Below are 25,145 nucleotides of genomic sequence, written 5' to 3'. Positions count from 1 at the left end.
AAAGAGCAAACATGAAGGACTGAATGGCCATATTTTTTAACATTCATACTTGAAGTACTCCATCCCTTTTTGCATATTAATCTCAAATGAACAACAGTGTTGATTTGTGCACCCAGCAGTGACAGGGAAAAGCTGTCAAATTCCCTCTTAAATAGACAAGAGAATGGTCTTTTCAAAGTGTTATGGAAGCAAAAGTAAGTTTTAAAGCAATAAATGATGTAGGGTTTTCAGCTGGTCTGGGTGTCCTAAACAAGCTGAATTATTAGGTCCTTTAAAAAAGATAAGAGGGAAAGGGAGTACAGGTTTGGAAATTAATACATTTTACATATTTAAGCACAATTTTAACAGTTCATGATGAATCTTTTTAGGCTACGTTTTGTGTGGATTTCCATCTTTGTTGGAGGAGTATTTGGGAATTCCAGAGCAAATAGAGATCATAAAAAATCTGAATCTAAATCCTGACTTCATTATTAATATTAAGGTAAAATGATTTGACTATAAACTTGATAAACAAGCTCAAATCTTCTTATAAAATTTTGTGTTTTGCTTGGTAAGTAACAAAATTGTGGTGACACTCTTGAGTTTATTAAATATGATAAGCATTTGTGTCATTGAATACTCAGTCATCCATTTACTACAGCCAAACTGAACAATAGACTTGACTGTCAAATACTATCACATTTAAATAGTAAAGCTTGGGTTCAAATCCCCAAATTGCTTTGGTCCATTCTAGCTCTATATTTTGTTTTTTGGCGCATGCCTGCATCCGTGCGAGTCTGTACGTGCGTACATGTCTGTATGTATGCGTGCGTGCGTCCGTGATGATGTCTTTTCTCATGGCTTTTACAAGGCGCGGAGCGAGAGACTGTGTGGCACGCCACTTCTCACACAGACATTTTCGCAGTATTTTTCCCTCTATTTTACAAGGTCAAGTTGCGATCTCGACACTCAACCCGGCACGGATGGAAAGCATACTCGGGAGCGGACCTGACTGGTTTCGAACCCAGGAACCTCCGTTCACAGGTCCGGCGCCGATGTCATTGCGCCAGCAGTCAGCTCCTAGCTCTGTATTAAGACCATATGACATAGGAACAGAATTAGGCCATTTGGCCCATTGAGTCTAATAATGTTTCTCATAGCCAATGATTTTCAATCCATTAGCCTTGGTTAGGTGCCTACCCTTCCATGTCTTGTCTATTTGTGTTGTTTTAAATGTCAACTACCAATCTACGCTAATCTCATTTATTAAAGTTGCTCCATAGCCTTCTATACCTTGGTTATTCAAGTACTCATCTCAATACAATACATATTAAATATTATGAGAACCTCTGCTTTCCTAAACTCTGCAGAGAGTGTATCCTGGACTCCAACCACCTTCTTCTTCAGGTTCTCTCTAAACCTCCTACCCCGTACCTTATGCCTATGCCTTTTACATCCAGTCACTTATGATATGGGCAAAATATTCTCGTTATCTGCATATCTTTGACCCTCATTATATTATATCTTTCAATCAGTTCTCCTGTCAGCATCCTTTGCTTCAAGGGAAATAAAAAATAGCTGATCAAAGTTCTCCTCATAACTGAACTGCTTCATTGCAGTAAACATCCTGGTGAATTAACTCTGCTAATATCCGACTTCCTTGTATTATCACTAGAATAATTCTTGTGCTGGTAGAAAGCTGGAAGTGTGCAAAAATTTAGGTCACTGACCTTGAAGCAGAAAATCTGAAAGGTTAACTTCGTTTCTTCTTCTATTAATGGTGCCTGACCTGGCTTGTAGCATTTTCTATTTCGGTTCAATTCCCATCATCTGCAATATTTCATGATCTAATAGGAACTCCTGATAATTTAATCCATTTCAAACTTTAGATATGGTAAATCTAGACTAAATTTCATTCGGCACTAATAAATTGTTCCTAAAATGTGGTTTGAAGAAAATGCTCCTGGTATTCCAGCTAGGCTCTAACTGCACTTTTATAGAGTTTAGCATGACTTTAAGTTGATATTGAAAGATCAGCGTTCCATTAACCTTACTGATTATTTATGTAGTTGCCCAGAGATTTTTATTAATGTACGTATACGTGTTCTCAAGGATCATTGGACCAGTACTGGTCCTAACATTTCATTGTTTAGAAAGTGTATATGATATTTGTTGGATGTAAAGTAGATGTCCTCAAAATTATCTACGTTAAATTTTATTTGCTACAGTTTTGTCCATTTAGTTTATGTTGTTAACTATCTTCAGTAATTTAATGTCACAGATTGTGCAGGGGATTGTCAATAAAACTACCAATGTTTCTTTGCATAATTCTTGGGATTTCCATATACATGCATGCAATGTAGAAATCTTGATTTACTGTCAGATGTTAGCTGCTGTTTTGACAACTGGCCTCAGAAGTTGAATATGGAGTTTGCTGCGCCATCAGGAAGTTGGGCGATTGTCTACCATTTATGGTGGGGAAATCCATGCAAATATCTTGTGCACAGTTGGACCTGTTGGAAGAATTGTGTTGCTATTTATTTCAATGGAGTGAGGTATCAACACTCGAATGAGGCGCTTGTTAATGTTATTTTTAAATGTTTCAAGCATTTGAGTTTCAATATTAATATGCTCAATAGTTTGAAATTATTTGTGATTGTTTTTAGATCACAAAATTTAGAAACATTCAATTTTGACTGTTTTGATTTAGTGAAGGTTTGTTTCTCTCACTCTTTGTGGTCTCTACCCCATCCTATTCCACATTACTTCATGATCAAACATAAATAAAAGAAGAAATTTAAACAATTAAGATATGATTAAAATGTAAATTAATACAGAATGATATACAGGGAAAATGATACAACATTTCTTTTAAATTTATTAATAGTGTCCTGATGGTGACTTGTGTGAACGTGTGTCTGGACAACGTCAAGACCCCATAACTGGGAGGATATACCAACAGGAGGAATGGAATCCTGACAAGACAGATAGAGAACAACAGAAAAAAGAAAATGAGGAAGAGGCAAAGGAAGAGGAAGAGTTTGAAGAGATGGAAGAAGTAGGCTTTTATTCCCCCCCCCCCACCTTTTTCCTATTCAATGCATTATGCTTTTATATGATATGTGCAATAATACAAGGACAACATTTATTGCTATCACCAGTCACTAGTGGAAAAATCATCTGGCACCTTCTTGTACTGCTACAAACTATGTAATAAAGATACTTCCACAGGGTTGTTGACTAGCCAATTCTAAGATTTTGATCATTAATGTATTTTCAGGTCTATCCATTATACGACACTTAGGCAAACGAGCAGGTGATGGTATTTCCTTATTCTTTAAGGGTGCAGAAGTGCAGTCATAGAAGTTCAGGTGTATTTTGTACATAATCCCAAAGAAGGGTCTGGGCCAGAAATGTCGACTGTTTATTTATTTCCATTGATGCTGCCTGACCTACTGAGTTCCTCCAGAATTTTGTGTTTGTCGCTTTGATTTTCCAGCATCTGCGGACTTTCTTGTGTTCATATTTTGTCCATCGTTCACATTGCAACCACTGGCGGGAGTATAGCATTAAAAAAGAAAGTGTAGAGTTTTTCTCAGAGCCCCAGGTTATCTGCTGATGGAATTCATAAATTAGCATTATGAGAGTTAAGAAGTAGAGAACATTCGAGAACAATTTTTTCAAAAGTGTTGCATCCTCAGAAATTTTTTCATTTATGATAGACTGCTTTAAGCTGAACACATATAATTTCAGACTACTTGTATCATGTAGGAATTTGGAGAAACCAGAAATTAACTTTTATTGAATACAATGCATTTAATTGTATAATGGTGCTGATGCTTTCCAATAGTTCAACTAAGCTAAAAATGTTTTGTTGATGATTTTCATTTCTACTCAGTGTCTGAGGCATCTCACTTAGTATCCAAAAATAATCAGCCAGTATTGATGGATTCCAGTTGCCCTAATACCGTTTCTCACTGACAGCACCAAGATTTTCAGAAAATGAACCTTTAATAACGTGCTGAACTTCATGGAAGCATGTTGTCTACCAGCTGTAGTTGCCAAGAAAATTTTCAACATCCTTGAATTCCTTCAATGCGATTTTCTCTGGTTCTACTAGGAGTTCTTTGAATTGCCTGTCATTGATAACCTTTTTGATTTGTGGATCAACAAAAATGCCTTCTTTAATCTTGGCATCAGTTATTCTGACTTGAATTATGAATTAAAATAACAACGATAGGCAATTTCAAAAAAGGTGCATGATAGGGAAATTTCATGGTGATTTTCATAATCAGCAACCCAAAATCCATAAGATACACCCAAAAGTATTCTGGAAGCAAACCTTTTGTTGTCCAGTGTAACATAAACAACCAGAGGCAGGTTGGCTATGTACTGTAAGTTAATGAGACAGTAGAGTGGTATAATAATGGTAACTGCTTATCAGGCTGCAGCTTGATTATTAAAATTCCCATCCTTATTTCTTAAAAATTCACTAAGGCTGCATCTCTCATTCTTATGAACTTCATAAAGTCTACATCCCTTATATTCAACAGGCCAAGCAATAGTCTGTAAAAAGAGAATTAGAAATCATGTTTTGAATGAATGCTCATTAACCTAAATTTTTTTTTTCTTCATTCACTGATCCTACCTGACCTGATGAATATCTTTAGAATTTTTAAATATTTTTTCATATTTCCAAAATATGCAGCATTTTGCAGTGAGATTGCCAGAACTGCCTCACTCCATCTCTCTGTCCTTTGTAGCACCCAGTAAAATCTACTTCAGTAAAGCTGTTAATCCAGCACAGTCAGGATCTGAATGCCACTGGACTTGTAGATTTTGTAGACTACGCAGTCTTATTTAATGCTTAATTCTAACTCACTTCAAATTCACTTATTTAAATGATATTGCACAATAATATTTTAACAAACCTATTAAGTTTATCTGGAAAATAGAACCAGGAGAATTGCAAGCTAAGGTAGTCAACAGTAATCAGGTGAACAGTTGGAACACAGTAAACAGGGTCCTAGTGAGCAGTAAGAGAGCAAGGGATCCCAAACTCTGGTGAGTGAAAGGGAGCTTGGGAACTGGGGTCTTGGCAGATGAGGAACTATGCAAAACCTAGGATAATAGGGAAAGAAAGCATAGAATCAGACATCTGCTGAGTGCTGGGGGAGTGTGAGATGGTGAATAGGAAAGGAGTGCTCGACCAGCAGATCTGAGTGGAAGGCGAGCGCAGGCCTGATGCTGAAACTTTGGGAATTCTGAATTGTTGGATTGCAAGTTTCAGCGTTTTCATATTTGATCAATCTTTCACTCACCTGCCATTTTATTTAATTTATCCAATTTTTTAAATAATCCTTTAGTGACCCACTTGAGAAATGTAATCACTTCTCAAGAGGGTCACTGAAGAACCTCGCAAGGCAGAAGGTCCCAATGGATTACCTGGTAAGGCTCTGAAAACCTGTGCCAACCAATTAGTGGGAGTATTCAAGGATATTTTCAACCTCTCACTGCTATGGGCAGAAGTTCCCATTTGCTTCAAAAGGCAACAGATATACCAGTGCCTAAGACAAATAATGTGGGCTGCCTTAATGACTGTTGCCCGGTAGCACTCACATTGACAGTGATGAAATGCTTTGAGAGGTTGGTCATGACTAGAATGAACTCCTGCCTCAGCAAGGACCTGGACCCATTGCAATATGCCTATCGCCACAATAGGTCAACGGCAGACGCAATCTCAATGGCTCTCCAGACGGCTTTAGACCGCCTAGACAACACAAACACCTACGTCAGGATGCCGTTCATCGACTATAGCTTAGCATTTAATACTATCATTCCCACAATCGTGATTGAGAAGTCGCAGAACCTGGGCCTCTGTACCTCCCTCTGCAATTGGATCCTTGACTTCCTAACCAGAAGACCACAATCTGTGTGGATTGGTGATAACATATCCTCCTCGCTGACGATCAACACTGGTGCACCTCAGGGGTGTGTGCTTAGCCCACTGCTCTTCTCTCTATATACACATGACTGTGTGGCTAGGCATAGCTCAAATATCATCTATAAGTTTGTTGACAATACAACCATTGTTGGTAGAATCTCAGGTGGTGACGAGAGGGCATACAGGGGTGAGATACGCCAATTAGTGGAATGGTGCTGCAGCAACAACCTGGCACTCAACGTCAGTAAGATGAAAGAGCTGATTGTGGATTTCGGGAAGGGTAAGACAAAGGAACACATACCAATCCTCATAGAGGGATCAGAAGTGGAGAGAGTGAGCAGCTTCAAGTTCCTGGGTGTCAAGATCTCTGAGGATCTAACCTCGTCCCAACATATCGATGTAGTTATAAAGAAGACAAGACAGTGGTTATACTTTACTAGGAGTTTGAAGAGATTTGGCATGTCAACAAATACACTCAAAAACTTCTATAGATGTACCATGGAGAGCATTCTGACAGGCTGCATCACTGTCTGGTATGGAGGGGCTACTGCACAGGACTGAAGGAAGCTGCAGAAGGTTGTAAATCTAGTCAACTCCATCTTGGGCACTAGCCTACAAAGTACCCAGGACATCTTTCAGGAGCGGTGTCTCAGAAAGGCAACGTCCATTATTAAGGACCTCCAGTACCCAGGGCATGCCTTTTTCTCACTGTTACCATCAGGTAGGAGGTACAGAAGCCTGAAGGCACACACTCAGTGATTCAGAAACAGCTTCTTCCTCGCTACCATCTGATTCCTAAATGGACATTGAATCTTTGGACACCACCTTACTTTTTTTAATATATGGCATTTCTGTTTTTGCAGGTTTAAAAAAATCTATTCAATATACATAATTGATTTATTTGTTTATTTATTATTATGTTTTATTTTATTTATTATTATTTTTTCTCTCTGCTAGATTATGTATTGCAGTGAACTGCTGCTGCTAAGTTAACAAATTTCACATCACATGCTGGTGATAATAAACCTGATTCTGATTCTGATCTGATGTTCATGCTACATATATGTTAGTTGTACTCGTGAAAGGCTTTCTGCAACTTCTGCCTTTTACCTATTTCCTTCTCATCATCCAGAAACCCAGGTGAAGTAGTAATTCACATGCACTTCTTCAGTCCAGTGTACTGCATTGAGTTTTCACACTATGGTCTTCTATTAGAACAAACAAATTCGTTTTGTATGACGAAGGGATTTGGCCTGAAATATCTATTCCCCTCCATAGATGTTGCTTGACCTGCTGAGTTTCTCCAGTATTTTGTGTACTTTAGTACAAGGTGGATAATCTCTTTGCAATCAGTCCACAGGAATGACCCTGTACATCCTGTTATCTGCCACTTTTAAATTTATCATTATACTCCCATTTTGACTTTCGCATTTGTAACCTCTCACACTTCTAACAGGACTCAAAGCAAGCCTAAGGAACAATAGCTCTAGGCATTTTGCAGCCTTCTAAACACAGTATAGAACTCTCCAACTTTAGATAACATACTGTTTCTTCCTGTCTACATGAGAATTATTTTTCCCTGCACTCTCTTTTTCCTTTATCTCCGTGTATATTCTGGTTTGTTGTTACATAGCCAAATACTTTGGCTGATCCCACCTACCACATGACTTCACTGTATCAGAGGAATTTCCTTTGCTTTATCATTCTCTAACTTCACTGCTCCTTAGACTAACTTATATTTCTCTTTCTCAGATCTGAACAGGGTACCTCAACCAAAATGTTAACTGTTTCTCTTTCCACAGATGCTGCTTCCCCGCTGCTATTTTGTTTTTATATCACATTAACTTATCATAATCTTATCACAGTCATTGCTGGCACCAAGCCATTTTGACCATCCCATCAAATATTTTTCTCTTTTTTTGAGTTTTTCCAACATTTTCTATTTTTCTTTCAGATTTCCAGTATTTGCAGTGCTTTTGATTTTTACTTGGTCAAATATTAACAGTGAACAGTTAATGCATAGTCTCAACCAGAAATATCAACCTCAATCCCTCTGCCTCTACCAAAGCTGTCTGACCTCCTGAGTTCTTTCACCAGCTTGTTTTCTCTGGGATTACAGCACTTGCAGTCTCTTGTGGTGTCCTGATATTGGGTGCTGATATGAAACATTGACCATCCTTCTATTTCCACAGATGCTGCCTGACCCACTGAGCTCCTTCATTAGTTTGAGGGATTTTTTGCATCTGCAGCCTCCTGGGTATTTGTGGTAAAATACTAATGTTTGATTTTATTTTGCTGCAGTCTTATTCCAAGTCTACTCACATCTGAATTATCTTTAAAGCTTGAGGTAATTATAAAATATATTTGATCAAAAATTTTCACTTAGGAAGAGAAATCAGAAGTGACCCCAGAGCTTGTTGCACGTTTGGTGAAGAGACCAGAAGACTTCCTCTCAACCTTTGAAAAACGAGTAGCTCTCTACAAAGACAAATTGCTGAGGCCTTTAGAGGTATGGAGTAATTTCATGCAAGCTTTACTGGTTTAATTGTATTTATGGACCACAGGAGTAATAAGTGAAATGTATCAGCTTTCACGTTTGTTAAAGCTTTTATAAATATATCTATTCTCCTGAAAAAAACTTGCAGGATTATATGGCTGATCATGATTCTCAGTATTTGATAGAGCTGGATGGAAACCGAAAACCCAATGAACTCTTGATGGTAAGAAGTTGTTTTCAAGCATTTTAGGATTCAATATCATTATTTTTCCACAGCACGTTTGCATATGGCATACTTATCTTTACTGTAGTTAAGCATATGCTTACGCATTGTATATAAGTGTTATTTTTTAAATACTAAGAGCAAAATAAAGTCGTACGGTTACAGGAAAAATGCAGTGCAGGCAGACAGTAAGATGCAAAGCCATATCAAAGTAGATTGAGAGATCAGGAGTCCATCTTATGCTAGGGAACTGTACAATTGTGTTATGACAGTGGGATAGGTATGTGCTTTCAGGCTTTTATAGTTTCTGGCCATGGAAGGGGGTTGAAGAGAGAATGTCTGGAGCGAGTGTGGTGTTTTATTATGTTGCTGCTTTACCAAGGCAGTGAGCAGTGTCGACAGAGTCCATGGAGGGAACTCTGGTTTCCAATATGTACTGAGCTGTGCCTGCCACTCTCTATATTTTCTTGAGGTCTCATGCAGAGCAATTGCTTTATTAAGCCACTAGACAATGGGGTGACCTGTTGGGACACCCTTTGAGAGAAGGGTAGTGCAGTCTGATGTGACCAGAATGAACATTAAATTTTCCTGAATGCTATTGGTATCTCTTTGCTTTGGAAACTGAAGTAGAAAACCTCAGTTTATTAAAGAAGAACGATGCGTAGCAAAGCAAATATAGCTGCTCCTCATTTAACGAAGTACACTTTTGATGGCATCATTTCTGGCTTATCTGCCACCCTTGTGCCTCTCATTGTCATCCTGGAGATGTGCAGCCCTTTCATCCCCTGTCTCTTCAGCTCTTCTGCTGTTTGTTGTTTGTCTCTGATCCTGGAGACGTGCATGCCTCTCCTCCTCTGTCTCTTCTTCTCTCATCTTTTTTTGTCCTGACTCTTTGATCCTGGAGTCGTGCAGCCCTGGCCTCATCCGATTCTAGTTCTCTCCCTCTCCTTGCCACTTCCCGATAACGTTTGGCTTTATCTCTAAACCATAATGACCCCCTTCCCTTTCCATGCGGCATAATTAGGCTGACCATTTTTTTTCACCCTAATACTGGATAAAAGGTATGAAGCACTAACACCAAAGGGTGCTGATTATTCTTGATGATGTGGTTGGCGCTCTCCTAAATGGATATGATATCGTCACCACTGTCCTTTGACTGCAGCAAAGGGTTTTATGGGTGTCTTGAAGTACGTCATTACAATAAGATTTAATTATCTCTTATTGATGGGTGGCAGTTAGATCTGTCCCAATCCTGCACATGCTGATGGTGATTAACAGAATGTGACCCCTCGAAATAGAGCTGCCCTGCCCTTTTGCTCCGGTAGGTGTCGCTGCTGAGGCTGGCCGTGTGCCTGCATCGGGCTGTTGCGTCCCAATTTCCACGATGGCCGATCAGATCTCGGGTGAAAGACAGTCTGTTGATTTTTGGCAAATGAGCAATTTTATACGAATATATAACCCTGAACTTTGCCTGCATTCTGTAAGTTAGCGCATTTTAATTCGATTTAGCCAAAGTAAGTGCCGCTGTAATGCACCGTTTGCGCTAATTGGAGGTCACAAACAGACAAACAGATAGACAGAGTATGAGAGTTTTAGTATTATATAGATAATGCATCAAGCTTTCTATGGTACATCAATAAAAATTGGTGAGGAGCAAAGGGGACTTGCTAAATTTCATTTGCCTCCTGTGAAAGTAGAGGCACTGGCGTGGCATCTAAATGGTTTGACCAGGACAGGCTTTTGATGATATTCACTCCAAGGTGCTTGAAGCTTTCAACCCTTTCAATCTCAACACTATTGATGTAAGCAGGTAGCATTTGCAGCATGCCACTTCCTGAAGTCAATGGCCTGCTCATTTGTTCTGCTGACAATCGAGAGTAAGGTTATTGTCATAACACCTTGCCACTAGTTTGTAACTAGTCACTAACTTGTGCTCTGACTTATCTATATTTGAGATTTGATCTCCTACAATAGTATCATCTGCAAACTTGCAGATGGAATTAGGGCAGAACCTGGCCTTGCAGATATGAGTGAAATGGGGGACTGAGGATGCAGCCTTGTGTGGCATCAGTGTTGAGGAATATTGTGGTGGAGGTGCTGCTGCTTATCCTTACTGATTGTGGTCTGTTGGTCAGGAAGTTAAGGATCCTGTTGCAAATGGAGGGTGTTTGAGTTGCAGGTTTAGCAGCCTGGAGATGAGTTTGCTTGGATTTATGGTATTGAGTGTGAAGGTGTTGGCAATGGATAATAATCTAATGTAGGTGTCTTTACGGACCAGATGCTACAGAGATGAACGTAGGGCCAAGGAGATGGTGTCTGCCGTGAATCTGTTTCAGCGGTAAGCAATTTGCAGTGGGTCAAAGTTGTCTGGGAGGCCAGAGCAGATGTGTTCCATGCTCAAAGATTGTAGCAAAGTTTGTGGATGATACAACGATGGGTGGAGGGGTAGGTAGCATTGAGGAAGAAATCTGATTGAGCAGGACTTAGACAAATTGGAAGAATGGGCAAAAAAGTGGCAGATAGAATATAGTGTTGGGAAATGTATGATAATACATTTTGGTAAAAGGAACAATAGTGCAGACTATTACCTAAATGGGGAGAAGCTTCAAACATCAGACATGCAGATGGACTTGGGAGTCCTCGTGCAAGACTCCCAGAAGGTTAATTTACAGGGTGAGTCTGTGGTAAAGAAGGCAAATGCAATGTTGGCATTTATTTCAAGGGAATAGAATATAAATGCAAGGAGATAATGCTGAGCCTTTTTAAGACACTAGTCAGGCCGCACTTAGAGTATTGTCAACAGTTTTGGCCCCATAGCTCAGAAAGGATGTGTTGTCATTGGAGAGAGTCCAGAGGAGGTTCATGATGATGATTCAGGGAACAAAGGGGTTAACATATGAGGAGTGTTTAGCAGCTTTGGGCCTGTACTCACTGGAATTTAGAAGAATGCATAGGGATCTCATTGAAACCCATTGGATGTTAAAAGGACCAGATAGCGTGTTTGTGGAGAGGATGTTTCCTATGGTGGGAGGTTTCCAGAACTAGAGGGCACAGTCTCAAAATTGAGGGGCAACCTTTTAGAACAGAGGTAAGGAGTAATTTTTTTTAGCCAGAGTGGTGAATCCATTTAATGCTCTGCCACAGACTGCCTTGGAAGCTAATTCCGTAGGTATACTTAAGTGGAAGTTGATCATTTCCTGATTGGTCAGGGCATCAAAGGATATGGCGAGAAGGCAGTTTGAGTGGGATCTGGGATCAGCTATGATGGAATGGCAGTGCAGACTCGATGGGCTGAATGGCCAGATTCTGCTCCTATGTCTTATGGTCCCAAAGCAATTCCTGATGGTGGCTGTCAGAGCCACTGGGTAGTAGTCATTCAAGCATATTACCTTATTTTTCTGACATACCTGGATGATAATGGCCTTCTTAAAGCAGTTGGGAACCTTAGATTGAGGTAGGGAGAAGTTAGAAATGTCTGCAAATACCAAGTAAAGCATTAATGCTGAGTACTTTTTTGTGTTTAGTTGAATCATGTTTTGAAAACAAATTAAAATAAAGAGAATGCTGATAATACTCAGTGGTCAGGCAGCACCTATGGAGAGAAAGTATGTCTATGATTCCCAATGACAAGAACATTAAGGGAATGGAAATGTTTCATGGCCTCTTATATTTTCTAGGTCATTTCATTTGGTATTGTTCGTGCAACATTAATTGTCTCAGTTTTTCTACTTCACTCATTTGCTTCCTCCCTCTGTATTTTCCTAGTCTTCTGCGTTATGCTCAGTCCTTGCATTGTCATAGATCCTGCTGAAGAGAGTGGAGTAATTATTCTGTAGGTAACCAACCTTCACCAAAGAAAAAACACCAGGCTTTTGACAAACGTTTTATCTCTCTATGATCCATTGCTGTGAATTACATGATACTGCTAATGGAGATTGACCCTCTACAGTCACCAACCATATTGTTCCACCAATATTTCAAAGGCTGCTTCTATCTCTCTTCTTGTTCTTGCACTATGACGCTATTTTTTTTAATACTTTGGCTACATTCCTTCCCCTCGCTCATAATCATCTTCTTCAAATGATGTCCACCACTTTAGAAGTGCCCAGCCTCAATTATTTGCTTTCACTGTAAGTGTGCAATACCTCCAGTATTTACATCTTGTATTTAAACAGCTGTTATAATTTCATGAAAGGTCTTAAGAAACTTCATAGGAGTGCTGTCAAATAGAATTTGACATCAAGGTGTTAGAAGTGTTAGTAATAGAAATAATCACAGCACTAGGGTTAGGGAAAGGCAGAAGAATTCAAATCAGGAAAATTGATATTCACCTACTTTAGTGAAAGATCATTGATCTGTGATGTTAGCTTTATTTCTCTCACCACATATGCTGCCTGATCTGCTGAATATCTCCAAGATATTCTGTTTCTGTTTCAGATTTCCAGCATCTGTACTGTTTCTACTTACACTTCACTTTATATATACCTTCTGGAAATATGGTATAGACAATCGTTTTTTTCTCATGATCTGTAAACACTAAACCTAGGGGGAGGGAAACCTTTTCATTTGAGGAACAGATTTGGATTATTACTTCTTTTAACAAAGAGTTAGATTTTTAAGATTAACATAAAGGAGAAAGGAGAAGTCTAAGGATAGAGAAGATTAGGACTGAGGATTTTCATGTGGTCAGAATTGGAGGAGCACAACGGTTGTAGGTGTATATAGAGGTAGTGAGTGGTAAAGTTACAGAGAAACTGGAGAATAACATTGAGAAGTATATCAGGAAGCATAGGGACATTTGATAAACAGTTCCTGATGTGACACAGATAACTGGTTAACTGAAGTGGCTTGAAGAAAACTGTTTAGCAGTGCAATGGAATAATCAAGGATAAGGTAGAATCAGAGGTTATGTTTGGCATGTGATGTTCTTTCAAATGTGCACTTCATGATACATTTCCGCTCTTACCAACATAAATTGAGTTTCAGGTCACAGCCTATGATCAATCAAAGTCAAGTTTATTGTAATATGCACAAATACATGTATGCAATGAAAAACTTGCAGCAGTATCACAGACACAGAGCTTTATATAAGCAGAATTCACATGAAAAAATATAAATGTAAATTAACACATTTTTTACAATATTTTACAATCACGTTGTGGTCTGTGACTTTCCTGATGATGATTTTGGAGTCCTTATCTCCTTGGTAGCCATATTGTGAGTTGCTGATGGCTTTAAGGGCTTTAACCTTTGGCACATTTGGAATGTAAGCCATTTTAATGCCTTTTCTAGCATCTCTTTATCTTGCAAGGACCCTATTGGCAATTAGTGCAAAATCCATTGATGACTTGGTATGCTAAGAAAGGGTAAAATCCTATTTTTAGGGAACAAATTATTGAAGCTATAATATCAGTAAAACAAGTAATGGATATTACTAATTAGATTTTGAAGATAACACACTTACAGATTTTAAAAAATATATTAAATTCTTATTGTGATAAGTGTGTAATTGGAGTCATAGAGCCAAGATTTTTTTTAGAAGTACCTTTCATAACCCCAGGATGCCTCCAAATATTCATGGAGAACCTTTTTTATATACAGTATACCCAGTTTTGCAATGTAGATAAACAGATGTCAGCTTGTGCATAGCAAGTTCACAGGCAGATAATTAAACAGATAATATGTGTTTTTGACATAGAAGTTGAGGAATATTTAATTGCCAGAGGGAGATCTTATGAATAGTGCCATATGAAATGATAGCTATATTTCTATTCAAAAGATGCATCTCATATAATGCTACACTGCCTCATATTGCATTGAAATGTTAGTCTTCATTTTTATTTAGGTCTTTGGAGCTGAACTTGCTCCGGAGTCAGTTATGGATGAGAGGAGTTAATGACTTAGTAAATTAGGGAAGCTTATTCTTGGATAAATTGCTTTTAGAAGGCCGGAGAGTATGATTAAAACAGCCCCAGGTGCCTGGAATACCTACTCTGCATTAATAACCTAAAATAATTAAATATAATATCAACCTTAGAGGTTTTAGCTGCTGCCCATTTTTACCAGCCTCTGTGCAACATGATTTTCTCTTAACTGTTTTTGGAAATAATTATATTCAGTATTCCTTATTTGAACGAATTTCCCCTATCTAGACAATGCTTTTCTTCAAATGAGCAATTTATTTGTAAAGGTTTAAATTTTAAAGAGCATATTTTGAAGTTTTCTGAAAAATTACTTTAAGTAAAATCCCAACTTTCAATTCATAATGAATTTACAGCAGTGCATTTCCTAAAACACTCTTCTCCTTGCAGCCATTTTTGAGTATTTATAGAAGTATTTTAAGCTAGTTTAATTTGTTCAGAATGTTACTTAGATACTTCCCTTTCTTTTGCCCTTTAGTCATTAATGTATAAATTGGAATTCATGGGTCTACAACCAACGGCAACAGCACAATTTCTTCATGATGATGAGGAAGAAGCTCTTCCAGAGGAAGTTGAGGAGGTGAGTAATCTTGTCAGGGGAAAAAATTAACTAATTTTCTCTTTATTTTGAAATCCTTAATTCTTTTCACTGTTCATACATCAATAGCCTATTGACAATGAGAAAACATTTCAAGCCGGTAACAGAATAAGGAGATCATACACTGACACAAGAAAATTCATAACTCATTATAAAGACTACCACAAAAACACAAAGGGGAATGTTATTTTTATTTGTCTGTTTGAAAAATTTTCACTGATCTTATTGTCTCTGCACAATTCACATGTACAATTCAGACCGTCAATAAGAGATATTAAAATGGTGGTTCTGCTCTTAAATTTGATCCTTAGCTGATCATCCTCCTTTGATAGCCCAGGATATTTCCCCACCAAATCTGTACAGTTGTGAAGAGATCAACCGTGCGGCAATCAGGGCAATCTTCATCAACTTGTGTGGCTCTGCTGTCAGGCTAATGACATAGGAAATGTCAAACAGCTCAAAGCTGTACACCTATAGTATAAGTATTGTAGAAAAGCAACAGAACTGTAATTTGTTATACCTTGTAGTCAATCGCTCAGCCTATTCTTCACTCTACCATTACCTTCAAGGTAAGGAACAATTCTGATTCAAGAAATAAATTTCGAGGAGAATTCCAGGAACATCTGTAAACTGAAAATGAAAAATAACAGGGATGATAAATAGCTAATTAACTATCAGAACATTATGCAAATAGATGAAGTTAAGTGATCTCACAAGTAACCGAGAGATCCTCAAGCAGTCATGAATGATAGTGGTCAATTAAATAATTTGGGAGTGTAATATTCTCCATGAAAATGCACAATTTTGGCACAACCCCCAACACATGAAAAAGCTGAGGTGTTTATAGTGGCTTCAAAATAAATTAAGCCATATGCTCCTTTAAATTCTCTTTACTATTAGGACTGTGGCTGATCATCAGTCTGGATGCCATTTTCTTGCATTATTCCCATATCTCTTGATTTCTAGAAAACTAACTGATCCCTAGTTTGAATGACTAAGCCTCTACAGCCTCTGGGGTAGAGAATTCAACAATTCAAGTTGAATTTCTTGTATTAAACACAAGTACATGTACAGAGAGGTTCAATGAAGATCCTAGTTGCAGCAGCATAACATGTACATAGCACAGATTCATATATCTGCATGAAGAAATGTTTTCTTGCCTCATTTAATAGTCTCTCCTATATCCCTGGTCTAGACTCCTCAACCAGACATAAGTGCTCCATGCCCCTTGAGCCAATGAAAATGTTGTTAAAAGTTCAAAATAAATTTATTATCAAACTATGTATATGTCTCCATATACTACCTTGAGACTCATTTTCTTGCAAGCATTCACAGTAGAACAGAGAAATTCAAAAGTTAAAAAGAAAAGCTACACACAAACAAAGATTGACAAACAACCAATTTTTGTAGACTTTTCTATTGATGGGCATTAACATTCCCAGTTCTGTAATGCAACCAGTCAGGATACTCTCCAGTATCTATAGAAGTTTGTCAGAGTTTTAGATGACATGCCAATTCTCTAACACAACAGAGGCATTGTTGTGCTTTCTTTCTGATGGCACTTCAGTGCTGGTCCCAGGATAGATCCTCTGATATGATAATGTCATGGAATTTGAAGTTACTGACCTCCTCTAATGAGGACTAGCTCATGGACCTCCTCTTCCTGTAGTCAATAATTAGCTCTTTGGTTTTGGTTGTTGTTGTGCCACCATTCAATCAGACTTTCAAACTCCCTGCTATATTGTTTAATTATTGAAAGTTTTATTTAATTATTTAAATTCTAAACTATTATTAAACTATTTTATTTTTATTTAATTATTGGAAATCTTAATAGGATATTTTCTTGTCCGTCTATGTTCCAGAAAACAACAAGTGCAGTCCTACAGATGGAATAATGTGGATAACTTCACATTTTTCCAACTTTTATTGAATCTGCCACTTAATGAGCTTGTCTATATTGCATTTAAGACTCTTTACATCCTCCACTATACTCAGAATCCCACCTAGTTTGTATCATAAGAAAACATAAAAATGTTATACAGCATGGAGGCAGGCCCTGCAGGACAGCTCAACTGTGCTGCCCCATTTGCAAACATTTAGACCATATCCCTCTAAATGCTTCCTGTCCATGTCTAAATGTCTTTTAAGCATTGTAATTGTGCCTACATCTACCACTTCCTCTGACAGCTTGTTTCACATACTTAGTATTCTCTGTGCGAAAATATTGTTTTTCAGGTGTCCTTTATTTCCCCTCACCCCTTAAATTTCCTATATGACAATATTTATCATTAAATGACAGTAATTTGTCTGTGCTATTATTTCCAGCTCTATTATGGCTTTTCATGATTACTGAAAAACACAGTTATATTTTAATGACAGTGATCTTAATTGCTAATTTGTTTCAAACTGATGTATTTTAACTTGATTAAATTTTGTATTTTACATTTTGATTTTGAAATCTCTTATAAAAGGCTCTTATATAAGTCACTGTGTGATTAAATTCCAGATGTTGGTAGGATACTAGCATTAACTTATCTGGGTGCTAATTGGGAAGCTCATTGCATTTGTTCCATGGTTATGTGCATTAAAGGTAACCTTGGCATTACTTGATTTTTTTTTGTTCTAATTGGGAATCTGAAAAATATTCAGTTTGTTTGCTGCACCTACCAAGTTGTCCATACTGCTTCACTCCCTTGTTCTGCTTTATTTTTTCCACAGTTTAAATCAAATTACGAATTTGTGGTTTATTCTTGTTTTGTTCTTTCAGGGAATGATGAATATTGATTTTTGTTGACCTTAGGTTATATATTGACCTTTTGTATACTTCAACTCAATGCCACAAAAACCTTCTAATGCCATTGATATTTAACATTTGCATATCTTGCTTCCAAAACTTTATGCATTTAGACTTTACTTTTATCTGAATATTGATTATGGGTATAACACCATAAGACCGTAAGATATAGGAGCAGAATTAGGCCATGTGGCCCATCGAATCTGCTCCATCATTTCATCATGGCTGATCCAATATTCCTCTCAGTCCCAATCTCCTGCCTTCTCCCTATACGCCTTCATGCCCTGACCAATCAAGAATCTATCAACCTCTGACTTAAATATACATAAAAAGTTTGCCTTCACAGTTGGATGTGGCAAAGAATTCCACAGATTCACCACTCTCTGGCTAAAGAAATTCCTCCTCATCTTAATTCTAGAAGGACACCCTTCTATTCTGAGGCTGTGTCCTCTGGTTTTAGACTCTCCCACCATAGGAAACTTCCTCTCCACATCCACTCTATCAAGTCCTTTCACCATTCAATTGATTTCAAAGAGATCACCCCTCATTCTTCTGAATTCTAGTGAATACAGGCCCAGAGCCATCAAATACTCTTCATTTGACAAGTCATTCAATCCTGGAAACATTTTTATGAACCTCCTTTGATTCCTCGCCAACTTCAGCACATCCTTTCTAAGATAAGGGGCACAAACCTGCTCACAATACTCCAAGCACTTTATAAAGTCTCAACATTACGTCCTTGCTTCCATATTCTAGTCCTCTTGAAACGAATGTAAACATCGCATTTGCCTTCCTCAGCACAGACTCAACCTGCAAATTAACCTTCGGGGAATCCTGCACGAGGAATCAGAAGTCCACTTGTGCCTCAGTGTTTGTATATTCTCTCCATCTAGAAAATAGTCAGTCTTTTTTATTTCTTCTGCCAAAGTGCATGATCACACACTCCCCAACACTGTACTTCATCTGTCATTTCTTTGCCCATTCTCCTAATCTATCTAAGTCCTTCTGTAGTCTCTCTACTTCCTCAAAACTACCTGTGCCTCCACCTATTTTCATATCGTCTGCAAACTTTGCAACAAAGCCATCAATTCCATCATCCAAATCATTGACATATAACATAAAAATAATCGGTCCCAACACAGACCCCTGTGGAACACCACTAGTCACGGGCAGCCAACCAGAAAAGGCTCCTTTTATTCCCACTTTTTGCCCCCCTGCCAATCAGCCACTTCTTTATCCATGCTAGAATCTTTCCTGTAATACCACGGGCTTGTACCTTGTTAAGCAGCATCCTGTGTGGCACCTTGTCAAAGACCTTCTGAAAATCCAAGTACCAACATCAACTGATTCTCCTTTGTCTATCCTTTTGTTATTTCTTCAAGGAGTTCCAACAGATTTGTCCGACAAGATTTTCACTTGAGGAAACCATGCTGATTACATCTTATTTTATCATGCGTCTCCAAGTACCTTGAGATCTCATCTTTAATAATTGACTCCAAAATCTTCCTAATCATTGAGGTCAGACTAACTGGCCTATTATTTCCTTTCTTCTGCCTCTCATCCTTCTTGAAGAATGGAGTGTCATTTGCAATTTTCCAGTCTTTTGGAACAAGAATCTAGTGATTATTGAAAGATCATTACTGATGCCTCCATAATCTCTTCAGTCAACTCTTTCAGAACCCTGTGGTGTATACCATCTGGTTCAGGTGACTTATCTAACTTCAAACCTTTCAGTTTCCCAAGCATCTTCTCTCTAGTAATGGTAACTTTACACACTTTATGACCCCTGACACCTGGAACTTCCACCATACTGCTAGTGTCTTCCACAGTGAAGATAGATGCAAAATACTTATGCAGTTGCTCCACCATTTAGTTGTCCCGCATTACTACCTCTCCAGCATCATTTTCCAGTGGTCTGATATCCACCCCCAGGCTCCAATAGTAGCAGAGCCACATTTGAAATAAGTAATAAAAAAAAAGTGAAAGAAGTAATTTTGTGAAGGACGTTGTCTTTGGTCGTATTTTTTGCTGGCACCATTTTATATTTAAATAACTAAATAAACAATAAATATTAAGAACATTAGATGAAGAATCCTTGAAAGTAAGTGCATAGGTTATGGGAACACTTCAGTGATGGGACAAGTGAAGTTGAGTGAAGTTATCCCTCAAGTTCAAGAATCTGATGGTTGAGGGGTAATAAGTCATCCTGAACCTGGTGGTGTGGGTCCTAAGGTTCCTGTACTTTCTTCCTGATAGCAGTAACAAGAAGAGAGCCTGGTCTGGATGGTGGGGGTCCTAGATGATGGATCCTGCTTTCCTGTGACATTACTCTATTTAGATGTGTTCAATGGTGGGGAGGGCTTTACCTGTGATGGACTGAGCCATATCTACTACTTTTTGTAGGTTTTTAAATGCAAGGGTATTGGTGTTTCCATACCAGGCCATGATACAACCAGTCAATATACTCTCCACCGCACATCTATAGAAGTTTGTCAAGGTTTTAGATGGCCTGCTGAATCTTCGCAAACTTCTAAGAAAGTAGAAGCACTGCTGTGCTTTCTTCTTCATAATGGCACTTGACAGATCCTCTGAAATGGTAACACCGAGGAATTTTAAGTTGCTGACCTTCTCCACCTCTGATCCCCGATGAGATCTGGCTCATGGATCTCTGGTTTTCTCCTCTGAAGTCAATAATTAGTTCCTTGATCTTGCTGATTTTGAGTGGGAGGTTGTTATTCTGGCACCACTCAGCCAGATTTTCTATCTCCCTCCTATATGCTGATTCATTACCACATTTGATTCGGCCAATGACAGTGGTGTTGTCAGCAAACTTAAACATGGCAATGCAGCCGTGCTCAGTTTCATAGTTATGAGTATAAAACGAGTAGAGCAGAGGGCTAAGCACGTAGCCTGTGGTGCACCTGTGCCGATGGAGATCGTGGTGGAGATGTTGTTGCCAAACTAAACTGACTGGAGTCTGCAAGTGAGGATATCAAAGATCCAGTTTCAGAAGGAGGTGTGGGGCCTAGGTCTTGAAGCTTATTGATTAGTTTTGAGGGGGTGATTGTATTGAATGCCGAGCTGTAGTCGATGAAGAGCATCGTGCTGTATGCATCTTTTCAATCCGGATGTTCCAGGGGTGAGTGAAGAGCCAATGATATGGTATCTGCTGTTAACTTGTTGTGTTGGTAGGCAAATCCAAGTCACTTCTCAGGCAGGAGTTGCTTCATCACCAACCTCTTAAAGTACTTCATCACAGTGGATGTAAGTGCTACTGGATGATAGTCATTCAGAAAGGTTACCACATTCTTCCTATTCACCGGTATAATTGAAGACAGCTTGAAACAGATAGCTACCTCAGAATGCTGAAACGACAGGTTAAAGATATTGGTGAAAACTCCAGCTAGTTGATCAACATAGGTCTTTAGTATTCAGCCAGGTACCCTGTCTGGGCCAGATATTTTCCATGGGTTCACCCTCCTGATAGTCAAATGAGCGTAAGAGGCATTGAGCTCATCTGGGAGTGAAGCCTTGCTGTCACCTATGTTGCTTGGTTTCATTTTGTTAGAGGTGGTAGCATTCAAGTCCTGCCAGAGGTGTCAAGCATCCTTTAATGATTCTAGCCCAGAATTGCTACTTTGCACATAAAATAGCTTTCCAAAGATCTTACCTGGACTCTTGTATTTTGCTTGGTTGCCAGACCTGAATGACACTGATCTGGCCCTCATCAGATTACGGATCTCTTGGTTTGGGCTTCTGAATGATTTTGTGAGGCCACACTCATCTACGACTGTGTTTATAAAGCCTGTGACAACCATGGTGTATTTGTTCAGATCCCCTCCAAAACAATCCCATAGCTACTCGTCTGCCTCTTGTGACCACCTCCTTGTTGTCCTTATCGCAGGAGCCTTGCTCTTTAGCCTCTGCCTGCGTGCGGGTAGGAGGACAACAGTAAAGTGAACAGATTTCCCAAAATTTGTTCCAGGGATGGAATGGTATGCTTTCCATATCGTGGTAGAGCAATGGTTGAGTGTGTCAGGGCCCGGTGCTGCAGATGATATGTTAGAGAAAACTGGGCAGAGATTTCTTCAAATATGCCTGTTTGAAGTCCCCAACAATGATTTGAAAGGCATCGGGGAAGGCTGTTTCTTGTTTGCTACTGACGGCAGTCAATACCTTAACATCAGCCTTTGGTGGGATTTAAATTTAATAGGAAAATATTACATCCTATAAAAATATTTCTTTTATTCAAATAGGATGATCTGTTCCGGACCATTGCGGCTTTGAAATATACAGCACCAGGATATCGCTGGCGTAGAAGCAAATGGGGTCGAATATGTCCTGTGTCTTTGTTTAATGGAAATTTTGTTTTGGGCAAAGCACAATTTGCTGCCAGGTACAATTTTAGGGGAAAAAATCCATTTCTGTTTATGAAATGATTGTTAAATAATTTAAAGCCTCAAAATATCTTTTCAAATGGATTTTCTTGTCAGCTTCATAAATCATCTGACAAGTTATTTATGGCACACTATTATAGAGAGGAATTGACATGAATACTGTATATGAGGAATATTTCACCTGGCTGAGGAGTCCAGAATTATGGATCAATGTCCCAAGATGTACCAGGCTGTCTCCAGCAATATGGTAAATCTGATTGATCCTCTCTAGGTCAATCACATCCTTCCTATAACAACATACATAAAATGCTGGAGAAACTCAGCAGGTCAGGCAGCATCTATGGAAAGAAAAAAAACAGTGGACTTTGCAGCTTTTCAGGCCAAGACCCTTCTTCAGGTCTAGAAAAAATGAGGTCAGAGGTGAGGGGAGGGGCAGAAAAAGTACAAGTTGCTAGGTGATAGGAAAAACTGGGAGATGGGGGTTGGGGAGTCATGAAGTAAAGAGCTAGGAAGTTGATTGGTGAAAGAGATAAAGGGCTGGAGGAGAGAAAATCTGCTAGGAGAGGGTAGAAGACCATGGAAGAAGGGGAAGGAAGAGGAGCACCAGACCGGGGGTGGGGGTGGGGTGGATGTGCATGCAAGTAAATAGGTGAGGAGGGAAACAGGAATGGGGAATGGTGAGGGGGGGGAGGGGCAATTACTGGAAGTTCGAGAAATTGATGTTCATGCCATCAAGAGGCTACCCAGACAGAATTCTTGATGGCCTCCTGACCCCTAATTAGTCCCTTACTTTCCAAGTGAATATGAATCCTGGTCCTCAGAAATATCAGTGGTGAAAACCAATGAGGAGTCATTGAGGGGCATTATGCAGCACTCCTATTGGCAGTCCTACTCCATTCTACTGCTGGCTTTCCTGTGCCATGTTTCTGGCTGACTTTTATAAAATTAAATCAGGGTCCTCATCAAGGAGCCTGATCTAGGTGTTCTACGATAACCAGAAGGAAGTGTCTATTTTTCAAATATGTAATCTCTCTCCAAGATCATCTCCCCTTATTCCTGTTGTTATTAATATCAAGGGTTTAAATTCAGTTTGATCATTTCCAGCTTATTGGGTTTATTGAAGTCTACTGATTTCATACTTTTGTGTATATAGCTACTTATGACAGCTTATATTTTTATCCTTCCCATCCTGTGACGGAATCTAAAGCAAATTTCATTCATTAACTGTATTTATGTCCATTTGGTTCCAAGTTAAAGAATAACTTCTGTGTTTATAACTTCTATTTTGCAGTTTTTTGGACAAAATGTATTTTCTTTCATCTGAGGAAGCTTTGAAAAAGTTTCTTGACAATCCTCGACCCTACCTTCTTCCTCCTCAGCCTCATACAGCTTGTAAGGTTGCAGTACTAGGTCCAAAATCTGCAGGAAAGACCATTCTCTGTGAACTGATTGCACTCAAGTATGATGCAAAGGTGAGATAAATGCAGACCTCCATACAATTAATTTTCATTATCCTTTTATACACTTAGTGACCACTTTATTAGGTACACCTGTAGACCTGCTCATTAATGCAATACAGTATCTAATCAGCTAAACATGTGACACCAACTCAATGCAAAAAAGCGTGAAAACATGGTCAACAAGTTGAGTTGTTGTTCAGACCAAACATCAGAATGGGGAAGAAATGTGATCTAAGTGACTGGCTGTGGAATGATTTTTGGTGCCAGATGGGGTGGTTTGCATATCTCAGTAACTCCTGATCTCCTGGGATTTTCACACAGAACAGTCTCTAGAGTTTACAGAGAATGGTGCAAAAACAAAACAAAGGATCCAGTGAGTGGCAGTTTTGTGGGTGAAAGTGCCTTGTTAATGAGAGAGGTCACAGGAGAATGGCCAGATTGGTTCAAGCTGATAGGAATGCAGCACTAACTCAAATAACCATGCATTACAACAGTGATGTGCTGAAGAGCATCTGTGAATGCACAGCACATCAAACCTTGAAGTAGATGGGTTACTGCAGCAGAAGACTATGCTGATTTCCACTCTTATACCTAAGAAAGTGATCACTGAGCGTACATTGATTTAGTTATAGATGTGCTTTAATAGTATTGACAAGTATATCACAGATTGGAAAGAAGTGAAGTAATAGGTGAAATACATATTGGGATATTTAAAAGGGTGATGTACAAAGAATTGCTTTGTAAGATATAGGTCCATGACATTACAGGTAATGTATAAACAAGGATAGCAAACTGACTAAACAGCAAGAAGCAGCAAGTCTAAATCATTTTTAGACAGACAACCGAAAACCAGGTAGGATGCCATAGGGATTGGTGATAGGGCCATAGATATTTCCACAGCTGCTGATTTAGAAGAAGAAAGCGAATGTACTAAGGTCAATACCAAAGTAGGTTGGAAGGCTGCCTGTGAGGAGGTACAAGCAATTTACCGAGAAGTATTGATAAGTAAAGTAGTTGGCAAAAGGTTGTCAATGTAATATAACGTGAAGTTAAAGGAAAGAATGGTATAACAGATTCTTATTTTGCCAAAGAAAGACTGTGGGATCCTTAACATAGGGTGATCTGAAGGTCCTTAGGCATGAAACATAAAGCTGATATACAGATATAGCAGGTAATAAGGCTAATTGAATGCTGGGTTTCATCTGAAGAAAGCTAGGATATAAAAGTACAGAAATCTTATTACAATGTACAAAGCATCAGTGAGACCACATTTTGACTATTATGTTCATTTTAAGTTGTCTTATTAAAGGAGAAGAGTTAGTAGAATAGTCT

The 25,145-nt window shown here is 38.7% G+C and overlaps 1 protein-coding gene across 5 annotated transcripts in view; it reads left to right on the top strand.

Moving 5' to 3' along the window:
• Nucleotides 1–25,145, top strand: part of ak9 (adenylate kinase 9) — a 168,314-nt gene that overhangs the window by 19,474 nt on the left and 123,695 nt on the right. For all 5 annotated transcript variants that reach the window (XM_072246344.1, XM_072246331.1, XM_072246340.1 and 2 more), the window contains 7 exons: nt 369–481; nt 2,867–3,037; nt 8,310–8,432; nt 8,569–8,643; nt 15,043–15,144; nt 22,213–22,352; nt 23,645–23,825. In XM_072246344.1, coding sequence (XP_072102445.1) covers nt 369–481; nt 2,867–3,037; nt 8,310–8,432; nt 8,569–8,643; nt 15,043–15,144; nt 22,213–22,352; nt 23,645–23,825 — 905 coding nt within the window. The remainder of the gene's footprint in view (nt 1–368; nt 482–2,866; nt 3,038–8,309; nt 8,433–8,568; nt 8,644–15,042; nt 15,145–22,212; nt 22,353–23,644; nt 23,826–25,145) is intronic.

This window comes from Mobula birostris, chromosome 2 (assembly GCF_030028105.1).
Source record: "Mobula birostris isolate sMobBir1 chromosome 2, sMobBir1.hap1, whole genome shotgun sequence".
NCBI lineage: Eukaryota > Metazoa > Chordata > Chondrichthyes > Myliobatiformes > Myliobatidae > Mobula > Mobula birostris.
Note: the sequence above shows the minus strand (reverse complement) of the source record. Positions and strands in the feature narration are given on the sequence as shown.